The following is a 27,432-nucleotide window of genomic DNA, read 5'->3' as shown; positions in this document are numbered from 1 at the left end:
AAAGTGTGTTAAGACGATTTGATGGCGTCTGTATTTTTTTTCGGTGTCCGGTGTTTAAAGAAAGAGCGGCTCCGTAATCGAAGGCTGCATTTGCAAACGCTGATGGAGAACAGGCGAGGCTTTCAGGTTGGTTACGCGATGGCCGCTCTCTCAACAATATATGGATTTTAAAGCGAAAACAATGCCCTCGTCGCTCCAAGAGGCGCGTTGCTGTCTTGACTAAGAATCGGAATGATAGCGGTATCGTTTTAGCTCGTCAGCGTTGCTTTAATGCCGGGTCGGAGGTGTCCCGTTTCTGTTAGGGACTCAGTGTTTTTCTCCTCCGTCTCCCGGGCCTGGCTGCAGCTGCCTACACTGTAGCAGCGGGGAGCTACTTTCGGATGAGCGGGCAGTCGCTCTCGGAGAGGTGGGGTCTTAATTTAGGGGAAAACAAGTCAGTAGAGCGTCGAAGAGACACGCATAACGTGAATGCTGCCGGTAAAATGTAACCGATGTGGGCGGAGGGTGAACGAGATGAGAGTTTTAACTCCTAACTTGATGTTCTTGCTAGTTAGCATTAGCCGACGGTAGCGTTAACTTGCTAAAGCGAGGAGGCATAACTAATTTAACCACAGTTAACGCTGCCGGGGTCGAGAGCAGCCGGTAATGTTGTCGTTATGGAATATTTCGGAACCCGAATTCACTGCATTTAACGTGAAGTCTGTGTTGACGCTGGGAAGCTCAGTTTCTTTACGTTTTGTTAGTTAGCCTGTGCTAACAGCAGGTTGCTAGCTTAACTATCTCGTCAGTGACGTAACGCTGGTCATTGTTTTGACAGCATCTTAACCGCCACTGACAGCGTCCTCGTTATTATCCTGTTAAGTTTAATAATTTTATTCTGCAGTGAAAATTATTAGAGCAGGGGTCATGTAGAAAAAGTGACCATCTGCGTAAAACTTATTCTCGCCCCGCTTACATACGTCTCCAGCTGCTTCTATCTGCATTAAACAGTCATAACGTGAATATACACAGAACTTTATTGTCTGTGGTGATAGCAAAGGCTTGGCTTTGTGAAAGTTTCTTGTAACTGATTAATTGTGACCAAACAAAAGTGTGTAATTTATATCATAGTCAGACGTGGTATTTGGGATTAAACTAGAGCTGCAGCCATTGATCGATTTGATGTCAGCTATTATTATTTCTGGCTTCTTTTCTCCTCTGTAACAGTAAACTGATTATCTTTGGGTTGTGGACAAAACAAAACGTTTGTCATCTTGGGCTTTGAGAGCTGCTGATCAGCCTTTTGTTTAGGCTGCATTTATCTGATATTTTAACACTTTTGTTTAGACTTTAAGGCATGATTGACAGATTTTTTTTTATATGTAAACTATAGAAATAGTCTGTTTTGCAATTATTCTATCAGTTCTAATTTTAAAAATATAACCATAATCTGAAATGAAGTCATTGTGATGCATTGGTTACATTTTGGTCACAATGTAGCAACTGCATTAACTTTTTGGCAAATGGGAAACTGTGTTATATGAGTTGAACTAACCTTTTAAAGCTATTTCAACAGGTAAAGTCAACTCTTGGTTGTAATCTAGCACATAGAGCAAGTAAAATAATGCAGAGTCATAAGTATAATTGCTTCATGGACAGCAGTCTGCTTTGAGCGGACGATCACAGTTTGGCACAACACCAGATAATGGTCTGACAAGTTAATCTTTGGCAAACTAACATGACTCATCATTGTGTTAATTTAGCAGCCAAGCATATTTGAAGTGCAATTACTGCTGCGTTTGAGATCAGTTTTATTCCGCTGGTTTGTGAAAGCTTCATTGTTCGTGGCATTGGTAAATTTTGTCCCCAATGCAGTCTGTAATCCTGGTGTCTTTTGCTGTTCAGTTGTAGGATGGATCCAGACAGTGGGGCAGAAACACAAAAAGCTGTCAGTTTGCAGTGGAAGAGCTACAAACTTGTCCAGGACCCAGCCATCAGGCGGGTCACACAGAAAATCTACAGATATGATGGAGTGCATTTCAGTGTGCCAGTAAGTTTATTTGCAGTTTTTATCTCCAGTAATATCTGTCAACCCAAAACTGCATCTTTGAGTTTCATCCTGTTTATTTTTACGTAGGACTCTGGATTTCCTCCCGTGGGTGAACTGCGGGACCCTCGACCCCGGAGACTGTGGTCCAGATATACAGAACTATCCCTGCCAGTGCCGAAGTTTAAGGTGAGAACAGCTGGTCAACATTAGGGCTGAACAGTATTAGCAGAAACTGACATTGCAGTATTTAGTTTTCTGCAATATGGAGGAAGAACTCGTAAAATATGATATGGTTATAACTTCCCCACCTTTACATCTAGTCTGTGGCCAAAGCATTGCTGCCTGCTCCACTTGTTCACGGCTGCAGGCTTCACCATGTTCACCGCTTTGTCCTTTGTTATACAGACTCAGTGTCGCTCATCAGGCAACCAATGCTTCTTGTCCCCTCTGTTCTCACTTGTATGATCATTCAGACAAAAATGCTGTTTGCAAACCGCGACTTTTCAGGCACTGGTAAACGCACCCAAAGTATGATTTTGCTTTGGATGGCACTCAGATTTGGCTTTGCACTCACCATACAGAGCTATATGATGCCGAGTTAAATAGTCAAAAAAAAATAAGTGTTGTCTTGTGCAGTGTGCAACAATTGTAAAACACTGCCAACAGAGTATTTCTGTTTTGATGAACATCATCCTTTCTATAGTCAAAAGATCTACATCCTGCTGACATTGCCTTTTTTTTTTTGCAACCAAGTCTTCCTTTTCAGTGTTTCTTTCCTATTCTTAATTTGTGTTGCTCTACAAATGTGGAGCCTACATGTCAACAAACTCTGTGTCTTCTAAATCAAGTTAAAAAGCAAAAACTAATTCAAGAACCCTTAAACTGTCGTCAATTATGTAGTGTAAGCCAGAAAATGAAAACCGTGAGAGTTTGTTTTCTGCATCAAGCAGAACAAAATGTTGTAACACGATGATGTGTTTGAGTTAGTTTTCCTTCACATTGCACTTCATGCGATATGACTATTCGATGCTGAAACGATACATTGTGTAACACCAGACAAGATTCATGTTACACATCTCACAAGCTTCATTTCTTCTGAACTTTTCCCTGATGCTGCTGTTTTTCTTCACAGCTGGATGAGTTTTATGTGGGTCCCATTCCTCTCAAGGAGGTGACCTTTGCTAGACTCAATGACAACATCAAGGAGCCCTTCTTGGCAGAAATGTGCGCCAAGTTTGGTGAGGTGGAGGAGATGGAGATCCTGTTTCACCCCAAGACCAGGAAACACTTGGGCCTGGCCAGAGTGCTGTTCACCAGCACCAGAGGAGCCAAGGACACAGTCAAGCATCTGCACAACACCTCTGTCATGGGTAACATCATTCATGCACAGCTGGACATCAAAGGTGAGCAAAAACCCCTCCTCTGAGCCATCTTTAACATGTGAGCTGGTTATTACAGTGACACTTCAGACAATTTTGTTAATAGCAGTGTTTGTGCAGTGACAACTTAATATAAACATGACATACATTTGGCACTTTGGTTCAAAGCTGTGGTTTAGTTAATCAAAATACATTTAAACAATCTGGCTATTTACCCAAATGGAAGTATAACATATGCTTGTTTCTAAAAAGCTAGTTCACTTTGAGCTATAAAGCAGCAAAGGAATGCATGCCTCCTACAGGCTGCACAAGCCTTTAAATGTGTTATTTAATAATTGAAAAGGTTGGGGAATTTTTATTTTGTGCCTGGATCTATGCATACACATTGAAACACAATCATGTGACATATGTATGTCAGCTCATTGTTAGATTTAAGATTGCGCTATAGCTTATGGTTTTTAAGTGTATCTTGTCTTGAGATTCTTCTATCAGCACCTCTTCTAGTTTTCATCAAAAGCAAAAAATTCCTTCCTGGCCTGAACTCCCTGTTAAATTTAAATGAAGTTTGTTAGCTAGATTTTGAGAGGACCTGTTCACCAACACTCTAAGCAACAAACAAATGAGACAGAAAAAAGCATCAGCTATACCTGAATGTTGACAGTCGAACCTAATGAATTTTGCTGTGACAACCTAATTATAAAGCAGTTACAGTATAAGTCAGTGCTGAGCTCATTTCACAGCCTGCATTCATCTTCTTGTGTTTTTTGTTTTTGATGCAGGTCAACAGAGGCAGAAGTATTACGACCTGATAGTAAATGGGTCCTACACTCCTCAGACAGTGCCGCTGGGAGGCAAAGCTCTGACAGACAGGCTCCAGCCTCAGGCCCCAACACAACCACAGCCACAGCCACAGCCTGACACGGTATTGTCACAGCGTGTTTGTCTCTTCAGTTATTTGAATAAGTATTACCATGCATTTAGGTATGTCATAAGTATTGTCAGCAGTGACACTCTCTCTGGGAATCAGATTATGTAATTAGAAAGTGATCATTTTGCTCTTGATTGATTTTCTAAATTCTAATGTGTTTTCCCTTTCTGCACAGTCATCGGAAATCAGGCGGAGGCTTTCCAGTGAGCTTGCGGTTTTGGCAGCAGGAGTCCAAGCCCTCACATCGGGAAGCATCACACCTTGTTCTGCAGATACTGTCTACAGTGACCAGCGTTTGGACACACCCCCCTCCTCAATGGCAGGCACCTTCACCCCAAGCTCCTCTGCTTCATCTCAGGGTGGTGGAGGAACACCTTACAGCTCCAGGTCTGGAACTCCTTTCTCACAAGACTCTGGTTACACTGGCAGCAGGTTAGTTGATATTTAGCATACAGAAAGTTATTCGCATTACTGTCAATATCACGATGCACATTCAAGTTTTTTGTCTGATTTGGAGTATGTTGTCGCACTGCACTTTGTAGTATAAATCATGATCGGTTTAATTACAAGACGCAGTGCAGTGATGCTTGCTCCCGTTACATTGCAGTACAAATATTTAACATTAATATGTTATGCATTGAAGAGACGAAAGCAGCTGATGCAACTGGGAACCGAAGTCACATTTAAATGCATTCATTAGTACAGCTCTATAGATGCGTGTCAGTTAGATGGACATAAATTCGTATGATAGCATCAAAAGCTTTATGTCATCTGCTTTGATTTTTCTGAGTTAAATTTGGTGGTTTATGCTTTTAATCATTGACTCAACCGGCACTGAACATAGATAGGAAGTGAAGTAAGTGCTGTGAATGTCGGTCCATGAAATAGTACAGTACCCCCCTCATCTCTGTCTTGCAGGCATACTGGCTACAACACTGGCACTTTGGGCAGCGGCTACCCTCCCCAGGACATGTTACCTTCCTCGTCTTCATCCTCTGCAGTCTCATCCACTGTCGGAGGATACAAAGTGTCTCGTTACTCTGACGATGCACAGGAACCTTCGGTGTACCACCGAGGTCGCCCTATGTACCCCCCAACCGCATCATACCGTCCCAATGAGCCACCCTGCTACCCTCCCTACCCCAATGTTGGAGGACCTGGGCCACACATGGCACACCACTCCTCAATGCCTCCACCTCCCCTTGGCAACCAGTATGACCAGCTCCCGATGTCGGACAGGGACAGGGACCGTGACAGAGACTCAGGGGGGCGGTATGGGCCTGGGGGCATCGGTTCCAGAAGGTCATCTTACCATCACCAGCAGGACACAAACTCTTCCTCAAAGTACCATTCTCATCACTCCCACCACCACTCAGATCGCAGGGATGACAGGGGGTACCGGCGAGACAGCCTGGGCTCTCGGTCAGGTGAGCACAGCCACCAGAGACACCGCAACCACCATCATTCTCACAACCACCATGGCAGCAGCAGCCGTAGGAGAAGCAGCCATGACCGGGACAGGGACCGGGACAGAGACCGAGATAGAGACAGAGACCGGGACAGAGACAGTGACTTTTCCAACAGCTCTGACCCCAGATACAATTCCAACTCTTACCGCTCTTCCTCCAACAGCATGTCTCCTCCCCCGTCATCTTACTCCACATATTCCTCCTCCAAAGAGCCTGCCCCAGCCCCTCCTCAGGGATTGGATGTTTCCACCCGTCTAGGGGGCACGAGCATGGCAGAGAGGGGCCCTCTGCCTTCGGTAGGTGCTGACAAAGACTACCATGCTGGTCACCACAGTGCACTGCCTCCACCTCCACCACCGCCTCCTCCACTCCCGCCAGCCTCTGTCATTGCAGCGGCTGTAGCTGAGACGCTCGGAACACTGGACTTCAACCAAGACAGTCCGGTTCGTGAAGAGCAATGGACAAAGCCAAAACGCCGTCCCAGCACCCCGCCAGCCCCGCCCAAGACACCGCCACCTTCTTCTCCGCCCCACCCTTCCATTGCTTCTTCCTCGAACTCTCCTTCCTCCACCTCCCTTCCCCACCATCTTCCTTCCTCTTCCAGCTCTCCGCCGCCTCCTCAACGAGACTCTTCCTCGCCGGAGCCAGATTCCACCAATGAGAGTTTACCATTCGTCTACCACAGCAGCAGTCTCGACTCTCGTATCGAGATGCTCCTAAAGGAACAAAAAGCTAAATTTTCTTTTCTTGCGTCTGATGAGGAAGATGAGGAAGACAGGAAAGAGGAGAAGCAAAGGAGCAGAAGTGGGGATGGAGCAGAGCGAAGAGGTGGTTCAGGTGACGGAACAGGGGAGCAGGTGGGAGACAATGGGGAGAAGGACTATAGGAGGAAAGGGGAAAAAGACAGAGATGGCCACAGAGGAAGGAAACGGGGGAAAGGTGGAGAAGGTAGGAAGAGTCCCACTGTACTTGCAGTGGCCACACCACCTTCCTCCACCTATTCTCCCCACATCATACCCCCTGAGGAACCCCAACCCCAGATTGCCCTGTCTGGGATTGGAGCTTTGCAGGAAGAGTCTTCCCAGGTCGGATCTGCTGATGCACGGAGCAGGACAGGAGCACACACACCACCTTATAATGGGCAGAGTCAGGTATGATCAGTACTTTTGTTATACATTTTTAAACTAGTTAATTAAAATGCTAACCACAAGAGAAAAGGAATACACAGGTGAGCAAACAAAGGATCTTTTGGTGCAAAGGAACAATAAGAAAAGAAGGAAAAAAACATCTTCAGTGCACACAAAAAAGACAAGAAGACTGTCAACACCTAATTTAAGCTTAGTGTGTACAAGGGTACTTCAAAAAGTTCTTGGCCTCAGCTACAGATGAGGAATGTAACACCCATTTTGGGACATAATTGTATACTATAAAGCCATATTTCACTGTCCACGATAACATAAATATATACAGTCATGCCCTAAAAAGGAAGTTGTGTCCCTTGTTTCTTGGTGAAGCCAAGAACTATCTGAAGTACCCTCACATGTTTCCTTTTTCTTTATTGTGTCACTATGTTTCTGTGGTGGAGATTTCTCTTTTTGTGAGTGTGTTTGTCTCTGTGGATGGTGCTTAAACACATGAGTGATTTCCAAATTTAAAACTGTAAACTCTGTTTTCCTTCAGGCCTCCCCTCATTCCTCAGGGGAAGACATGGAGATCTCAGATGAGGAGGAAGAGACGACTACCATAACAACAGTGACCACCCACCAGCCATCCGTCACCTCAGTTTCCTCACCATCCTCATCTCAGGCTGCCATGCCTTCCCAAACAACAGACCCCTCGTCCTCACCCCCACCCATCTCTGACTCAGCACAGCACTTTGGCACCTCCATGCACCCTCCCATACCCTCCTACCCTCCTCATTTGCCTCCTCCACCTCCCCCTGGTTACTCCCTCCAGCCTCCACCTCCACCAGGGATTCCTCCACTTGCCCACATGGAGCTGCACCCTGAGTATCCTCCTCCCATGCCCCACCACATGTATGACTATGCCACCTCCATGGAATTGATGAACCAGTACAGTGGTGGAACCCCCATGTCCTTCCAAATGCAGACCCACATGCTAAGTCGCCTCCACCAGCTGCGCATGTCGTCATCCAATGGCACCCCAGGCCCGGGCGAGGCAGCCACTGCTGACTACACCTCCTACCATCTCCATTCTATGCCGCCACCTCACACACACCACCCCTACATGGACCAAGAAGGCAGTGGGGCAGGCGCTCACTATGACCAAGACCACCGCTACATGCCCCCACACATGCCCTATCCCTACGCAGACCCCCACAGCACACAAATACCACCGCCTCCGCACCACGGCATCCCACCTCCCCACACTGCCTGGCCGCCACATGTCTTACCTCCACACTACCCCTCTTACATGCCCCCACCTGGCTACGGCACCATGCTGCCTGGGGATGGAGAGGAGTACAGGGCACCAGGAGAGGAGATGCCCATGCTGGCTGAGAATCCACATGAGGCCACGGTACAGATGGTCCTGGCCACTCTGATCCAGGAAATGAAAAACATCATGCAGAGAGATCTGAACCGCAAGATGGTGGAGAACGTAGCCTTTGCCACCTTTGACGAGTGGTGGGAGAGGAAGGAGACCAAGGCCAAGGTAAGGAAGACTAATCACAACAGGGATGGGATTAAGTGTTTTTAAACTTGCTGTTTTTGCTTATTTGTAAAAGTAAAAAAATGCTATTTTATCTGTTTTTTTGTAGGAATATTGAAACAAATGTTTGTTGAACTGAAATTTGACTACATTTCTTTTAAAAAAATGTCCTTTCCCTCAGGCTAGGCCTGAAGGATGTCAGGAAAATATGTAATTGTGATTTTTCTGGCGGATGCGATTTTGTTTGTGATACAATGTTTTGTTTTGCAGTCAGACTTTAGTTCAGTATTCTCTGTGTAAGAGATTTACAATGTAATGAAGCATTAACATATGAAATATCATAAAAATGCATATACAGCTAGTTTAAACATCAGGTCAGATATGCTGATTAATGTTTATTCTAAATTTTAGCCTTTGTGATTTCATAATTGAAGTGCTTCAAATTTCTATATAAAATCAAATGATCGCTCAGCTGTATGTCAGGCTGTATTTTTTGATCAGATTAATAACTACTGACATCCTCTTTACATGTTGTCATGCTCCTAAAATTGCACTTCCTACAGTTATATATTAACACATACTTTATTACCTCTTACTGTCTTATAGCTAGCAAAGGAATGTTTTGTTATCACAGATGTCAGTTTGACTTTATTTTAAGCAGTCATGTGGCACCAAATTATGTGAAAGAGGGACTGTTATGCTGTTAGATGGAAATATCATAACAAAGATGTGATTAATCTTTTAAAGTCTTCAACATTTTCTTTTTCCAGCCTTTCCAGACAATGGTTAGGGGAGTGTCTGCCTTACGGGACGATGAGAAAAAAGAGGAAAAGGTCAACCGTCCACGGGAGCCTCACATGTCTCTTGTGGATTGGGCAAAGAGTGGTGGCATGGAGGGCTTTGCTCTTCGTGGTACACTACGGCTGCCTTCCTTCAAGGTAAAAGCACTGCAATACTGCAAATCTTGGACTTTTTTTCCATGTTTGACTGCTCAGACTGTATATTTGAGAACATGTAATTTGTCTATATATGTACATGTAATTTACAGTTACCAAGAAATATGTCTGCATTAGGTTAAAGTAGTGCTGCACTTTGCTTCTTAACAGAAGACCATGCTGGTTCTGGATTACAATGAGACTTGAAGGCTTAATAATAGCAGAGTTCAGGACTTTAGTCAGCCAAAGAAAGTTTTGGTCAACTGTTGGGCCATCCATTTGAACAACATGCAGCCACACTGATGACTTCTTTCACATGGTCTCAGTTCATTTGGAACCAGCAAATATAGCCTAAATGCTAAATCAGTTAGATTTAGCAGAGTCCATTAGTTCAAAATTGTGAAATGTTCACAGGTAGTCTGTTCCTCCTACCACCAAAAAAACGAAACAAAAAACTTTAATTCAGGAAGGCTGTGTATGTGTGGTTTTCTCCAAATGAAAAGGAGACCGGCGATTGTCTGACCGATGAGAATTTATGTTGATATTTGTCTCGAACAGTGATATGAAAAAAAACAAGAAGTTTGTTGTTAGCATAAAGTAGCTTTGAAAAATGGCCAGAACTCTTGATCCACATTATTGGCAGTGATGATTTTTTTCTTTTACAAAATGTTTGTGTCCAATTGTGTAGGTGAAAAGGAAAGAACCTCTGGAGCTTGAAGAGGGAGATATGAAGAGGCCGCGACCCTCAACGCCACCAGATGAGGATGAAGAAGGTTTGTTTTGCTGACATTAAAACCTTTAACAGGATGGCTGGATACGAGGCTTGGTGCAAATAGCTGAAACTGCTTTCTTGCTTCCAGCTGCTGATGGGAGAATGCCAGAGGCAGACCGGCATGGAGCTGAAAGGGACAACAAGAGGAGGAAAAAGAAGCCAAGGAGTCGTAAACCTTGGGAGCTTGACAGTGAGGGAGAAGAAACGTCTGATGGCTCATCAACTGAAAAGGTATGGGTCCGAAAAGTTTACATGTACATGTTTGGTGGGTTTTTGGTGTACAGTGATTCGTCACTTAAAAATAAATGAGCGTGTGCAGACTTTTTTAAATCACTCATTAAATAGCAGACTGAGCATTGTATCCAATAAATAACTTTTGATCCATATGGCATGTAACTAGGTGAATGTTTATATGTTTTAACATTGACAAGAAGTTTGATAAAAATCTTATTGTTGTCAGCTAGATGGCAGCATTTCACTTTCAGCGTTTTTAACCAAAAACCCTTTTTCTTGTGTAGGATGATGAAGAAGAAAGTGAAAAGGAGTCTGATGGTAAAGCACAAGCAGTAATCCACATCTTTAAGTCTGTGTTACTTTTATTTAGGGCAGCAGTGATACCATTTTTTTGTTTTTGTTTTTTTTTTATTCAGATGACGCCCTTAGTGCTGATAGTGATGATGAGAGTCTCTCCTCGTCCTCTGAAGGCTCTTCCTCTTCAGCCTCCTCATCTTCGTCCTCTTCTGAGGATGAGGATGAAGAGGAAGGAGAGCGGGCTGAGAGTGAAGGCCCAGACACCATGGATGAATCAACCATGGACAGCACAACTGAGAAAGAGGATGACAGGTACAACACTGGATGTTCTGTGTTTGTACCATATTATCTTTAATCAGTGTGATTAGAAAACTGTCCTTAGAAGTGCATTTGGAAACATTACAAAACACTGAATGTTGTGCTTTTCATCATTTTGTTTTTCTTCCTTTGCCAAATTCTTGTTCTGTTTTTCACAGGGAAAATAACGCAGCTGCTGTTTCAAAGGCAGAGGTCAAAACAGGTTAGTCCGAAGTCATCATCAACAAATGCAAAAATATAAATAAATTATGTTTAGTTTGGATCAGTTTTTAAAAACTCTCATCTTCCCGTAGGTGATTCAAAAGACAGCAAGGCTGATGCAACAGCAGCACCGACCAAGCACCCTTCATCGCCGCCATACCCGCGCCCTTCATCCCCAGTTGTTCTCGTGCCCCCTCTCAAGAAACGCAGGAAAACCGTCTCATTCTCCACAGACGAGAACGACAGCAAAACGCAACTGCCAACTGCACCACAATCCCCACTTTCATCACAAGCGGTGGGTGAATCTTCCCTCCTCTCTGGCAGGCTTCCAGACTCTCCCATCACTGCTGCCTCCTCATCTCGTCCCAGTCAGGGTATCCAGCTTCTCCCCTTTGCCTCAAAACCAGGTGAAGGCAACGCCCTCATTGTTCCCCCATCTGGTCGGACCCAAGACTCTGAGGAGTCCAAAAAAGGACCCCCTGTTTCCCCCCAGACCACCCCTGTCAAATCCCCTGGCAAACGGGGTGCAGGCAAAGACTCTCCCAAATCTCCCGCCCCTCCTGTTATGGTATGCCGCACTGTGCAGAACCTGCCGCTGGATCATGCCTCTATGTGCAGGATGGCCTTCGAGGAGGCCCCACCTCCACCTTCAGTCAGCAAACGGTCCAGAGGCAGACCTCGGACATCCAGCATGTCAGCTTCTTCCTGTCACTCCCTCAGAGAGGAAGACGAGGAAGAGGAGGAAAGTGAGCAGAGGTTGAGACTCAGAGAGCAGCTGGGAGCCTCCAGCCTCCTGCAGCTGGCCTCTGCTTCAACCACTGACCTATCTGTGTTGGCTGACATAGCCTTGAAAATGGACCCTGATGCTGGGGACTCCGAGGAGACGGAGACATCTGATGAAGCAGAGGAACAGAAGATGGAGGAGGATCTCTTCTCGCCAGAGTCACTGGCCTTGGTTATGAGCGCAGGAGGTGTAATTGTCCTTATGGAGCACAATTACTGCAAACCCCCTGTTCTCTCAGCGCCACCCGCTACCAAAAGGACTTCCTCCAGGCAAGATTCTTCTGTCTTGCTCCCAGCAGACCTCAACGCTATTTCTGGGGTGCTTGAAGCCCCAGAGGAGGTCATTGGAGAGGCGCTACCGTCCAGGGGAGATACAGGAGAGTACTTGTCTGCAGTGGGAGTGCTGTGTGACTCTGAGGACATGGGCCAGGTTGCAGCTGTATCTCCATCATCAAAGAAGAAGAACCTGGTTGGCAAAGGTTTGGAACTTGAACAGGATAAGAGTAAAAAGAGGAGGAGGAAAGACAAAGAAAACCTCGAGGTTCATCATACAAAAAAACAGAAAGAGCAACCAGGAAAGAAACAGAGGAAGCGGAAACTAGAGGTACGTCAGACTTTATCTTCTTTGTTCCCATAAATGTTTGAGGATGTCTTAATCATATACAGCGTCACAGACAATCTGTAAGGTGTCTAACACAATAGAAACAGGACTCATTTTTAGGTGCGATTTTCCGTTTCCGTTCTAATGGTGACAAACAGACTTTTGATGTTTTTTGGAAATGTCTTATATCCCCAGGTGAAGAAATTACAGGATTTATTCTTTCCTGTGCTTGTGCCAAGAATTGCACTATATTTAGAGTTCGTTTAAAAAAAAAAAAGCAAAAGTGGCACAACTAGATTCAAATCGCTAGCTTGTGAGATTCTCAATGTGTTTTAGCCAGAAGATGTTTTCAGACGAGCAGACAGGGAGGCAGAGATGTATTTAGCCCGTGGCAACGCTGCACAATAAGGCTCATCAGACTTACCAATATTGCCTCAAGTGTTATTCAAAAGTAACATCGGCCAGGTATTCTGCAACAAGCACTAACTACGTGTTTAGGCTGCTATGTTTGTCCAGAGATTTTTCTTCACTCATTTGCGTCTTATGGTGCCCTTTCCTGTTTTGCAGCATTGCTTTTTTCAGTAATTACAGTGAACCAAACATACACTTGCGTGATCAATCAGTCACAGTCATCTCCTGTACTGAGTCACAGATCCGAAGGCATCTCTTTTCTTGTACTCAGTTTAGTTTCCAGATGATGGTCCAAACAATACGCTGGGTCTGTTTCCAAAGAAAATTTGTTATCAGTCACTCAGTGTCCTAATCCTGCATATATGCATTTTTCCAGAAATGGAAATAACTGTATTTTGACATTCACCCTTAATATTGGAATAGGCTGAAATATCTAGTAAATATGTTATTTGTCACGCAACCAGGTCCATGTAACCTAATGTGTCCTGGATGTCAGTGTAACTTTAAAGCCACGCTTCATAACCTTTCTGTGCAGGACTCAGACTTTGAGGAAGATGTGGATGTGGAGGAGCTTGAGTCAGGGGAGCTGTCCAGCTCAGACACCGAGGACGAGGTGGTTGAAGAGGTGAGGAAGAGCGAGCGGCTCTTTCTGCAGGAGGCGGGGGTAACGTCGTCCCAGCGCTGGACAAAACCTGTCCCAGCACCTGAGCCACCAGCCATGAAGTTTGACAACCGCAGTGAGTTTGAGCAGATGACCATCTTGTATGACATCTGGAACTCTGGTCTGGATGGTGAAGATCTGATGCTGCTGAAGAAGACTTATGAGAAGCTGCTGCAGGACGACCACAGCTCTGACTGGCTCAATGACACTCACTGGGTCAACCATACTAATATCCTTTTCAGTGACCTTAATATGTCTGACAACTGGGATTAATTTCGACAGCAATAACACAATGTCCAAGGACATTGTTGAGTGTTTTTAAAGGTCCAATGTGGTGGAAATCCATTTTTATTTTCTTATGTGGCCTTTCTAAACTCAGAGATGTGAGGTAAAAGCTGTTAGGATATGAGGATGGTTACTTTTGCCATTCCTCAGGTCTCCCCACAAATAGTTAACCTCCACATATCTCAGACACAATTAGAGCACACCAAATGATCTGCTGTTGGCTGCAAGAAGGAACATAATCATCTGAGTTACACGGTTGACTACCTTTATTTCTGATGGGTTTGTCACCACAGCAATAGGAATCCATAGTGTCAGCACATTTATGCTGAAAATGTGAGAGAGACACTGTGGGGACATGTGAGACTTGTATTATTTCCTGAAAGGGGGCACAACATAGAACCTTTAAATCAGTTAGTAGCCTGTGTAAAATGTTTTTGTTTTTCAAACTGACACAAGTTTCATACATTTTTGTCATTCATGTTGTCATTTGGTTCCCTGCTATTGCCCTTGACCTTCGAGCTGCACTAACCAATTTGCCAAACCCTCGGCGTAAAAAGAAGAGCGCAGATGGACAGCTACGTGAGCATGTAACCGGTTGTGCTAGGAGTGAGGGCTACTACGCCATCAGCCGCAAGGAGAAGGATGTCTACCTGGACCTTGACCTGCCCGAGCAGGTCATCCGGGAGGTGGAGAATGTCGACACTTCGGTAGGCAGACTCCCATTTTTATTGTGTCTCTGCAGCATAAGTCAGCTTACATTTATGTCAACCCAGACTATGCTGCATTTGAGAAATGTTACTGCAATTATTTAACAACAATAAGCTCATGTCTTTCTCTGATTAACGTGTTTAGGTAGTGATCCAATCAAGCAGCAACCAAAAACATTGCAGTATGATCCAGTAGAAAGCTTCTGTCAATTTTTAAAAGAAAGTGTGCTATTTAAGAATGAAGTACAGGGAAAGCTTATTGGGATGATTTTCACTCTTATTCTTGGTGAGATTGCAGAGTCCGGTGTGCTTGTTCCTGCATTTGTTGTTGCATTTCATGTTGAGAGAACAGGATAAAATCCAAGTACGACGACTAGCAAAACCCTTTGAATCAGTCTTGCAGTGAGATTTGAAATGTCGGTGTGCAAGTAAATCAGGTCTGATTGTGTGGAGGCAAAGTTCACTTGGCATCCTAACAAAGTTCCAGATAACCACATTGTGGGGAAAGAAATTATATTTTCCAACTCTTAACTGCCTATGTAAACAGTCTTCAGGGGGTCCAGTGGTTGTGAGTTTTATCATTACATAAAGTTAATATGATGCATGATAACACCCCTCAGGAGTTGAGTTGGCAGGGAAATAATAACTGTTTGCCCACAGTCACTTGGCTCAGTTAAACTGGTGATTTTAAGATTTGGGATAATTACTGAATATTTCCAAAAGGTAAATAAGGGCATTGATGGATGTGTGGAATAGTGATATGGATTCTCAGCTCTTAACTTCTAGGCCATTTGTGTTGCCTGTCCAGAGGTTTGGCACAACACACGAGAAGCTGGCTTATGGTTGAACACGGCAAAGCGCTTTATAAACAATGTGCCTGTATTACTTCTAACCAGTAACATAACAGGTGAGTTAAAGTTTTTCAGAACTGCATGTTGCCAACTTTCTGAAATGGAATTTTAAGTCAAACCATCTCTGCAGTCGTGGATGAACTGCTGCACAAACCTCAAACTGAGTTTTCTTTTATATGGTTTAAAGATACTGTGGCTAATATATACGTTTATATTGTTATCTGTGCATTCAAACAAAAGTTTTTTTTTTCTTCTTTAAAGTGCTCATAAAAGCAGATTATTCAGTAATCACAATAGTAGCACCGTGTCTTTAATGATTTTACCATTACTAACCTCAAGTCCTATGTTTTGTAAATAACTGTTGTAGGATAACTTGTCATTTTAAACCACTGAAAACCCTATTTGCACTCATTTTATTTCCAGATTTACCAGTGTCATCAGGCTGGCATGAACTGATGTAAGGCTGTTCTGTGAGACAGATGGCTGGCAGATGTTCAAATGTTTATTGCACACAGACACATAGCCATAACTTTCAACACTTTACCCAAGAGATGAAACTAAGCCTGCCGTCGTGACTTAGTCAATAAATATTTAATCTCTCTATATCACAATTCTGTTTTACATGTTCTGAAATAAGAAAACACAGTCATGCTGACCCTGGACCATAATTTCTCGCCCACCAAATTCACTAAATATAAAGTTTGTCCCAGTGTCGAGTATTTTCCAACCCCAAACCCACTGCTACATCTGCATGCCACGTGCTAGAATAATTTAATCTGTAATTGTCTTTTACTACATAATTGCAAAAAACATGACCATAATTTTTGTTTTAAAACTTACTACAATGTTAGCCAAAATGAGCATATTGTTTCTAAATTATTTTATATCAGATCTTGAATTTCCTTTACATTCATTTAAAAAAAAAATTAAAAAAAAGACGGGTTCCACCTGCCACTCCCCAAGGAGTTTCTTAATTTAATAAATGGTGGAAGGTGTGACAAATGTATAGGTGTATTTTCTCTGTGTAGGTGTGACAAATCCGTGTTTTTATTCATTTGAACTGTCATAATGACTACAAAATGTCAGTTTTATGTGTCTCTTGTTTTAATATGTCATCTTTTATTAAAAGACACTGTCTTTAGAGAGAATCCAAAGTTTTCTTGGTCAAATATGTAGAAAAAGTTTTAAAAATTTCATTTGATATTATTTATTCAAATTACTAAGTAATATGTATGTTTTCACTGCTAAATTGCATATCCATCTTTACATTTTTAGTTTTTGGGCTCAGATGTTCTTATTCTCCCCTTTTCTCTTTAACACACACACGCCCCCCCAATATTTAATTATTTAGTCATGTTTCACTTGTATTATTTTTAGCATTAAGTTCCTCCTAAATATATCTGTTCCGATCACATCAGGAGTGACAGAATTCGTTGGACTCCCTTTTTTGATTTTTCCACCCACACGATGCACTAACATTGAACCCGTGTACAGTCAGTTATTCTTCACAGGCTGCCAGACTGTTGTTAGGGAAAGTAGAAATACTTGTACGGGGTTTGGGGTTTTCAGGGGAAAATCACCATAGTTGTGTTATGCTGCAGTGCAAAACTGGGATTTGCCAGTGACGTGTTTTCCACTTTGACTGCGTGCAGTACTGAGTTACAGAGTGTACCTGGACAGCATATCAGTGAACATTTTTTGTCTTCATCAAAGTGGCTGTGCAGCTCTGTGGCGTCAGCACTGTTTTGAGTACAGTCTGCACCTGCCAGGTGCACAGGAATGTGGATAAGGCTACCTGGTGGTCTGAGGAGTGAACAGTGTTTTCAAAGCACATATCATGTTGTTTTGAAGAGTTCCAGGGAGTGTGTTTCTGATCAGTCTTTTACTATTATGTCCTTTCAATGCAGCCCTCTTTACTTTCAGTCACATTTCCATTCCAACAATTTCAATACTGTCTTTGCTAGTAAATAATTTATGCAAGCAAAAACAAAAAAGTGACATTTCTGAATACATGCTGTGCTATTGATCTGGATTTACCAGCTGCACAAACAATGTGAGTCATGTTTTCTTCTATGAGATAGAGAAGATGCTGCTCACTGCAACAAAGCTCAACTTTCCTTCCAGCTGTAAACCATCTGTAACATAGATTTTAACATGATTTTAACACCCAAATTCAAAACCTGTACTGCTGATGTATAGTTTAATCCATATATTTAATTTATAAAACTAAGGGTGCATTTTATTTTATAGAGATTCATATCATAAGGATTGTATTTATCTTTGTACTGTTGAAAACGAGGCATGAGCTGCAGATATTTGCTTGGGAGGGTAAAGTCCTAGTTAGTTTTGGTGTTTTAAGGTTAAAAAATAAAGTAAAATAATTCTGTTAACTTGAAAACATTACATTAAATAATGGAAACAAACTAATACATACGTGCATACATACACTTCTTGAACTTTTTTTCATACATTTGGTTTTTCCTCATGGTTTGACATTTATCCTGCAGCTGTACTGTTGGTCAGTAATGACTTCTACTTGTCTTCCTTTTTCAAATTTCCATATTAATTCGAGGCAGTTTTAGTGCTTAGTAGAGTTTTTGAAGGTTTGTTCAATTTAATACAACTTCTAATAATTGTTGATATCATGTATAGGAAACGCTAGTCTTAAAGTGTGTTTCTTGAATTTTTTTGGTTGCTTCACAATGCCCTATCAGCAGTAATGAAGCTGCTGTGTCTCTTCCTCCATTTCTGCTGATGTCGTTTCAACTCTTACCTCTGATCTCAGTCATTGGTTTCAAAACGAACCTCACCCACACTGACATGTTAAGGCAAATAAAGGTCAAGGTGCATCTCTCGTTTCCTACAACTCAAGGCCATGTGATAAAGGGATTATTGTGGCATTTTTTTAATAGCTCTTTCATGTTTCTTTCCTGCCAGGGAGCCAATCGAGTGCTATCAGAGCGACGTTCAGAGCAGCGCCGCCTCCTTACCGTCATCGGCACAACGGCTGTCATGGACTCTGACCTGCTCAAACTCAACCAGCTTAAGGTACGACCTCCAGCAGCCATGGTATTGCATGTAGCCACTGAATCACAAGCTGACTGTACAGTTTTTAGCCCATTGTTCTGCATTATAGCTCGTCATTGTCCTCACACAGTCCTTCCTGACTGACTTTTGATCCTTGCATTTACCAGTAAATTACCCCAGTAATTCCTTAAGAAGATGAAGTCATATTTCAGTATTGAAACATACTTGAATGGCTGTAAAACATACCGATACAGTGCATGGTAGTGATGACAGAGATGTGTGATTAAGGTTGTCTTCTTAGATTCTTAGTCATTCAGGTTATACTAATCCGAAGCACTGAGTAGAAGACCAGACAACTGGACCTGTTTTTGGTTGTTGTTACCTGTCTCATCCAAAGGCCCACTTCTGCTCTGACTGATGTGTGGGGAAGTAGGATTTGGCGTAGGTTTTGGTAAACTTCAGTGTTGAACAGTTTACCGGAAATCTCGCAAACAGACTAACACCTACTCTGTCTCGAGCCACCCACTGGATCATAAGCTGGTGGTTATAAAAACCCTGCACCACTTCCCTGACTATGTGTTTTTCTGTAAGACGAAGGGGAAGAGAAAAGGAGTCCACGCATCTTGGAAAAACTCTTAAAACCTGTGAACGTCTCATCTGGGTTTCTATTTAGTCAGCAGAAAGATTTGGAAAAAACAGCACAAGATCTGACAGAGAAGAAAAGAACAATAGGCCTAACAAAGTTGTCCTGCATGTTGCTGTCGTGTCTTCCAAATTTCCTCCGAAACACAACATCCTGGTGCATTTCGGACTGAAAGCACTCCTAAACAAAAACTGTTTCTCCCTGAGGGTAAAACAAGCACAAGCTGAGCGGTGTTGTATATGCAGTTCAATGCAGCGAGGAGTGTACAGACCTATATATACAAACTGAACAACAACACAATGTGAATGCAATTCAGAGGTCACAAATGCCTTGTTTACTCCAGCCTATTTTTCTCACGGAGTATGGCTTCCTGTAAATATGAGTGCTGTCCGCAAGCTATTGCCCACGACGGAAGTCTTTCTGTCATTGTGTCCCATTGCTAGCTATACTTCTACGATGCTTTCAGTTCACAAACACAGAACTAACTGTAATCCCAGTGACCACTTCCTCAGATTGCTACAGTGTTAAACAGTAAGACCAGGTACTACAGCTAGTCTACCGTGGATTTTCTGACATGCATGTGCTTGTTTTCTGCCTTATACGTTCGTATAAGTGAATTATACGAACGTATAATTATCAACAACAGTTAATTGATGAGCTGATGATTATTAGCATACCTACCTTTTCACCACCCAATTTAAACTGAGGAGTCCTCTTGGAGGAAGTTGAAACATCTTCAACAACCACAAATACAAATAAAGAGCTCTCTTTGATTTGTTGCAGTACTTAAAAAAAAAAAAAAGATAATTACAGATGAGTCTTTGCTGACCAAAAGTACCATCTCCACCAGCTGACATGATAAAAAGTGTTTCTCCACAGCATTTTTAAGGTGGTTGAAGCCACGACTTCAACCAAAAATAACTCCTACCCCTTTATGATATTATCAGAATCTAAAAAGATGTCCCTTCTCCAATGAACAGCTCGGTAGACATTGTCCTGTGCATAACACAGCGTTCAGAAACACTAGAAATGAGAGCAAACTGCTGTTCCAGTCTCGACACCTATTAAATCCAACAACTTAATACGTTAACAAGCAGTTTGCTCACATGCGTCTTTTGTTTTATTTCCATCAACAGAAAATAGGCCTGATGGCTGTCCTCACAGTCCTGTTGACTCTAGGATGTTTTTTTAGAACGGTTTTCAGCTTGTTTGCCAACAAATTCTCATGTTTAAATAAATGTGTGTTGTGTTTGTGCTATTTTGTTTAGCTCTGACAGATTGTTGTGTTTTTCTTGCTTGAAGTATTTGTGCAAAGGAAAGCTCAGTGACAGAGCTACTTCTGCTTTGAGTACACATCAGTAACACCATAAAAAAGGGTGGTGGTCAAGTCTTTGGGTGGGGAGCATTTTGCACTGGAACTGTGATAAGTGCGAGAATGAAGGCGTAGACAGCTAAAATACTATAATCATCATCCTCTTCTTGCATGTTCTGTAAGCAGTATGTCTAAGAGCATTTCATTATTCTTGTGAAAATGAAAGTCACTGTGTAACAACACATTTGCTGGTTTTCACACATAGTTCACAGAACAGTTATCAGCTTTTTAAAAAAAATTGTTTGAGCCTCAAAGCTTTTGCTGCATAAGGCAAAGACCAAACCACCCATGGAAGTATTAAAACTGCCCCTTTTACTTCACTATGTATTCACGTAAAGGCCTATATGTTTCAGAAATTTCTACATAGACTGCTGTTAAAGTGAGTCCTGTCTGTTCTTATGCAGTTCCGCAAGAAGAAGCTTCGTTTTGGACGCAGCAGGATCCATGAGTGGGGCCTGTTCGCCATGGAGCCCATTGCTGCTGATGAGATGGTCATTGAGTATGTGGGTCAAAACATCAGACAGGTACGACTTGCACTTTTGTGTGAACCCACTAACCATTTTGTTGCTTTGAAAGACAAGCTTTAAACAATTTCCTTAAGTGATAGTTGGCCACATTAATAATCAATAATCAGTTATTTGTTGGATGAATACAGCAAATATTTTTCCATATACTTTTTTTTAATCACTGGCGCTTCATATTTACTGCAAAATCAGCTTGTTACCTTTGGAATTTAGACAAGAGACAAGGTAAACACCAGATTACTGTAGCAAGTAAATAAACTGTAAACAGTAAATAACCTATAAATAATTCAAGGCGCTGATTTGATATCAAAATTATCCTTCTACCAGAAATACATGACGGAGTTGATCCAGCTGCTGGAAACAGCTGCGCAGCTGGAACAGATGCTGACAGATAGTGTTGCAGCAACTTTATCAGTCCAGAAAATGTGCTAGTATTTACTGTCGCCTCTGAAATATGTTTATACTCGGAGCAGAGTGTCGCCAACACACTTTAACACTTCAGCTTGAGTGATGTTGGAAAGTCCTGCTGCTCCTGAACATAAGAAGCGTCTCTATATGCGTGCTCTCTGCTGTCTCTGCTGAGACACTCAGCTCCTGGCCTGCATTCGCTTTTGAAACAGCTTGAGCCTCGGGTAGCCACTTAAACCGGACAGTCAGTCGCCAAGCAACTTTTCAACAACTTGATGCTGCAAAGTTCATCAACACAGTGACCACAGTTAGCAATTAGATATCGGTGAGGTGCACTTGTTTTATGGAACTATGTGTGCAGTCACCAAACACACCTGGAACTCCATCTGAATAATGCCACCCACCTGATGGATACTGCACCAAATCCACAATACATTTTCTGACATGCATGTTGTTCTGCGCTATCAGTTAATATATTTTTAACCATGTAAGTTATTAGCGACTACAATTAATCATTAACATCACTAATAAATATCAGAAGAATCAGAATCAAATTTATTTGTCATTGCACATGTCGTAAGTACAGAGCAACGAAATTACCACTTACATCCCGTCCAAGAAACATAAAAAAAGACAGTGACCAAAAACGGGGGAGACAGGAGGGAGAAACTGTTCAGGGTCAACCAGCATGAGCAGCGCCCCTTATTTTAGATAGGAAAAGGAAAAAACAAGAGGGAAGACGAGGGGAAAAAAGGCAATTCCCAAACTAGGCTCCTCTAGGGGGGGCACAGTGTGGGATTAGGAAAAAAAACACCTCAGCACATAAGCAACATAATAAAACATCACAACAAAACTCGAGACTTGTACATGTGGGAGGGGGAAGGGTGTTGGGGAGGGGAGGTGTCACAGCTCAGACGCTGGGGGAGCGCACAGCCACGAGGCGTGTTGCAGCATACTGCCCTGTGACTAGGGAGGGAGAGGGGGTGGGGAGCCAACCAAGGTGTTGAGTCCAGGGGGTGTGTGTGTTGTGTGTCTTCGTGTATGTGTAAGTCCATGGACTTCATCGCCGCCTAGACTCAACATTGCCTCTGCCGTCCGATGCTGGTGACGAGACACGGCCGTTGCCGTGGAGACGACCCTGAAGAGTTCTGGTCCAGAGACAAAGTTAATGGCCCATTACATCTGGATCGGTCTGTCCAACTACCCCAAGTTGGTGCCCATCTTGCTAATAAGTTCTGGAATCCTGTCCAGTTTGCGATTAAGTTCGCATATCGCTTGAGTCTGCATGTTGACAGCCTGAACCATTCCCTCAATGACAGGCAGCTTCTCAATTGCCGAAACTGCAGCCATCGTCTTCCGAACTTTGCAAAAAAGCAGGAACCTGCAAACTCCAAACAGCAGGCAGCCTGTTATCATGATCCCAATGAAGTAGACGTCTTCAACATCCTCCACGGAAAGTATAGAGAGGCACGCGACCCTCCACTTCTTCCAGGAGTCCATCGTGTATCCCGCTGCAAACGTTCCATCAGGGCAGGCAGGCTCTCCTTTGCCCAGTCTTCTCGTTGAGAAAATTTTATCAATTGCGTTGAGAGACCAGCTGATCAAATCCATGATTTTAGGTTTTGGAGTGAAATGCAGAGAGAGGCTCTGATAGATTCAAACAGAGACAGTACAAGACAAAGAGCAGCAAGCAGGGCAGATAAGGGCAAGGTTGGGAGCGAGAGAGAAAGTGTCTGCCTTCGTTGAGAGCGGGAAGATATATTTAAATATGACAGCAAATGAAATTTACTCATGCACTTCTCCAGATGTTTGCATGTTGAGGTTGGTTTGATGTCAACATGTTTTTTTGTGTTGTGTGCTCAGATGGTGGCTGACAATCGAGAGAAACGCTACACGCAACAGGGCATCGGGAGCAGCTACTTGTTCAGAGTGGACCACGACACAATTATAGATGCCACCAAGTGTGGAAACCTGGCACGATTCATCAACCACTGCTGCACTGTGAGTCCCTATAAAAACACTCGTCCACATCTAGGGATGGGTACCCAGCCCCTGGAACGAAACGGTTCTGTTAATGGTGCTGTAGACAGCAAGATGAACACAGTGTTGCACATTCTGTCTCATCACATGTGTCTGATGCGTCTGTGTCTATGATGCATTTCCGTTCTCCAAAACGGAGTTCTGTCTGTCGGGGCAACACGCTCTGATAGACAGAACACCAGGTCGCTGAGGGGCAGAACATCTCTGTTACTCATCTGCAGCTCCATGCAGCAACACACAGATGACAGACGTTAAGTAATATAATTAAAGTTCACTCAACTGCATCAACATGGCTAAATGGTTAAATGTCAGTAAATGCCAGCCTTTTGTTTCACTGTCTGTGGTTATAAAGTCAGTTGGAAATTCAGAGCATCATCTGAACTGTCGTACAGAATTTTTTTCAGAGCACAGAGCAGCAGGATTTAGTGATTCGGAGACTGCAGACAAACTCTGTCTTACTTTATATTTTCTCTGACTAAATGTTGGTGTTTGTGGTCGAAGAGGTACTTAAACTTCACTAAACCATTAAAATCACAGTAAAAATACTGCAGAAGACCTGCATTAATTTTATACTCAGAAGTAAAGAGGTTTTATCAGCACAATGTACTGACATTTACTTAACCCTCCGATTATCATTGGGGTCATTTTGAGTCTATTCAATGTTTAATGTCTCTAAATAAGTCATTGACATAATTTTTTCAGTTTTATTTAAAGGGCAATTTACACATAAACTTGGGTAGCAGTTTCAATGATGATAGTTTTCTGGAGGTTTAAATTGATGGGGTCAAATTAAACCCAAGGCTAGAAGAGGTCAATAAATTTGAAGGTGATAGGAGGGTTGATGTCTGTTCAAGGTAGAGCTTCAAATTCTTTGATAATGCTGGACAGTTTAATGACACACAATGCGTAATGTTTTATTTTGTAAGACCTGTAACACAGTGCTCTGATCATCCCGTCAACACAACATTAGTGTCTATAGAAATTTTAATTTGACACAGTATGTATGACAAAAACAAATACATCTTTATTTTGTTCTTAATTTGTTTAGTTTTTTCTCTTTTAAAATAAAACAAGCAAACTAAAACAATGAAGTACCGATAAGAGTACTGGACTGATGAGCAGTATCAGTAAAAGCAGTTCTAGCATTACAGTGTTAACGGTACCAATCCCTGTATTGATGTTTTAGACGGACACTCATTAAGTTGACGTCGATTTCTGCACCTGTTGCTTATCAGTCTTTCTCTGTTTTCTTCCTCCAGCCAAACTGCTATGCCAAGGTTATCACAATAGAGTCCCAGAAAAAGATTGTGATCTACTCGAAGCAGGCCATCGCCGTCAACGAAGAGATCACCTATGACTACAAATTCCCTCTGGAGGAGAACAAGATCCCTTGCCTGTGTGGAACAGAGAACTGCCGTGGAACTCTCAACTAGTGAACGTGCTTCTCTCCGTCACTTGCCAACAGCCAGCCAGCCAGATCCGGACGCCCACCCCCCCACCTTCCCACCTTCTGGTTCACCTTCCCCAGAGTGCAACAAAAAGCAAAGCTACACCCCCTACCAATACCCCCTACCAATACCCCCCTGCTTCTCCTCCAGACGCCCTTACAGTCACCCTCACGTTACCTAGGAAATGGAGCCGCACACACTTGCACTTTTCACGCACACTTTTCATTCACTAGGCAGTTCGGTAAGCCGGTGCTTGATGGGTTTGTGTAATTTGGCTTGTGAATATTGGAGGAGGAGGCCTTCAGCATCAGCTATTATGTGGCAGTATTGTTGGACTTGAATGGGTGATATATATTGAGCAAGTTGTTCCTTTAACCCAGGCATGAAATGTATTTCTGTTTCAATGCCAAAACCCATTTGGAGGAAGACAGCAACAACTAAAAACAAAACAAAGAAAAAAACACCGGTATTTTGTGTCTACATCAGCTCACAGCCTGGGATCACTCCTCCAGTGTCAAACCCCTCCCGCACCCACTAACCCACCCATACAGATCCGCACACAGACGCACAGGAATACCAGACAAATTCAGGGTTTTTAAAAGCGCTCGTTACGGGCGCACTTTTAAGATGACAAACTTCAATCAATTTGGTCTTCAGTTATGCAAGATTTCCAAGTGTGAAGGTTGTTTTGGAGCTTTTTTATTTAATTTCATAGTATTATATAATATTACTATTGCTGTTATTAATGGTATTGTTACTTAGTTGCATTAGCTGTAAGTATCTTACAGTGAAATGAGCTTCAGTGTACCCACCCACTGTCTTCAGTGGCTTCGTGATTCACCAGCCCTATACAACTGTCATTTGCTCTCCTCCGCTGTTTGTTACTCTCCTGATTTGCCACAACCTTCTGTCTGGATGAGAGTGAAGCCTTTTTAACCCACCGTGAAAATATGTGTCAGTTAAGTTTCAGCTAAAAGTGTTTTTTTTTTTTTAACATGGCTGCTGAATTGTTGCCAGCACGATCAGAAAAGCATAGAACTGGCTCATGTCCTCTTTTTTAAAATTCTCTCCCCAGGTCATGGACACTGATGTAATGGCTTTTAACACATTTGTGTGCTAATTATCTGCGAAATGCAGTTCAGCACAATATCATGAAGTCATATCAGCGGCTGTTTTCATCACCACAACTACGGAAACTCCATTTTTTCTGTCATAATCTCAGCATCAACAGTACTGTAACCTGCTAAAGTTTGACCGTGTTCACTAGGAAGGCTTTCTGTTTTCGGACACATTTGATTAGACCCTAATCTTTCCTTTTGTGAGTATACTTTCAGATTCTCCAGATACGTTTAAAGTGCATAAGTCGGTCCATGAACAATGACTTTGGCTTTATGTACACATTGGTTAAAGGCATTTATATCAGTGACCTAATTCAACAAAAGGTCTTTTTTTTGTTTTGTTTTTTACTGAGCATTTGTTTGGTAGGATGTCGGCCTGTCAAGTTTTTTTTTTTTTTTTTTTTAAATTCCATTGTATATCCATACTTGGGTGTATTTTTTAAGTTCTGGATGATGAGCAATGTGAGCAATGATGTCGGCTCTGCAGCTGTTGTCTACACACGACCCAAGTCATCAACAGGTCTTGTTTTTCCTAAGTGTTTGTAGGATCTCGCTCCCTGTTTACTTGTTCCCTCGATGCTTCGTCACTCTGTGTGCGAGAGATGTTTTTAAAAGGCACATTGTTTTTTGACTTGATCTCGTAAAAGGTTTAGTTTTGTAGTTTCCCTCTGTGTTGAGGACCTTTCCAGAATGCATTTTTTTTTTGTTGGGAGTGTGTCGTTCACCCCGTATCAAATATCCCTCCTTGAAAAGTTTTTAATCATAAGGCAAACAAATGTCCGGCTTCGAAAGCGTTTGCAGTGTGGATGAGTGGAAGGCGTCTGTTTGCCTGGTAGGCAGATGAGCCTCAGCTCACTTTATGAGAGGGATGTCTACATGTTGTCCCTGTTTTTCATATGGCCATGGCCGTCCAAGTTTGACTTCAATGTTGAACTTTTAACTATTCTCCTTTTTATTTTTTTGTTCCCTCCCAAACACAAAATGTGTAAGATATTTCTTGTTGCAATGAAAGCCTTTCAGTACAAACCAACCCTCTTTACTACAGGACAAAAAGATGAAAGGAAAAAAAAAATCAAAGAAGTACATGTAAATATTGTAGAGGTGTTTGTTTCTCGTAGAAACACACTGATTCCAAGCTGTAAATATGTTGTTCCTTTTCCTCTCTCCATGAGGAGGAAACATGTACATACCTTCCATTCATTTATTTTTTATTGTTTTTCCTTTTAATTTGATGATTATTTTAATATTATTTGCAATATTTCTCTTGTATTAATGCGTTGGACCCTTTATTAATGGTGCATTAAAATATTTTTTAAATAAA

The 27,432-nt window shown here is 42.5% G+C and overlaps 1 protein-coding gene across 1 annotated transcript; it reads left to right on the top strand.

Annotated features, from left to right (window-relative positions):
- The first annotated feature begins 107 nt into the window (after window positions 1–107).
- setd1a (SET domain containing 1A, histone lysine methyltransferase) lies at window positions 108–27,432 on the top strand. Its single transcript, XM_008295345.1, has 21 exons — window positions 108–126; window positions 1,885–2,029; window positions 2,117–2,215; window positions 3,162–3,432; window positions 4,188–4,330; window positions 4,512–4,768; window positions 5,255–6,956; window positions 7,486–8,478; window positions 9,246–9,413; window positions 10,099–10,183; window positions 10,271–10,413; window positions 10,701–10,734; window positions 10,833–11,025; window positions 11,190–11,233; window positions 11,325–12,619; window positions 13,563–13,917; window positions 14,499–14,680; window positions 18,469–18,579; window positions 20,978–21,097; window positions 23,369–23,506; window positions 24,805–27,432. Exons 2-21 carry the CDS (start codon window positions 1,892–1,894, stop codon window positions 24,976–24,978), a joined length of 6,645 nt encoding a protein of 2,214 aa, XP_008293567.1. The 5' UTR covers window positions 108–126; window positions 1,885–1,891; the 3' UTR covers window positions 24,979–27,432.

This window comes from Stegastes partitus, unplaced genomic scaffold (genome assembly GCF_000690725.1).
Source record: "Stegastes partitus isolate 25-593 unplaced genomic scaffold, Stegastes_partitus-1.0.2 Scaffold1038, whole genome shotgun sequence".
Lineage (NCBI taxonomy): Eukaryota > Metazoa > Chordata > Actinopteri > Pomacentridae > Stegastes > Stegastes partitus.
The sequence above is the reverse complement of the archived record's forward strand: the minus strand, read 5'-3'. Positions and strand labels throughout refer to the sequence as shown.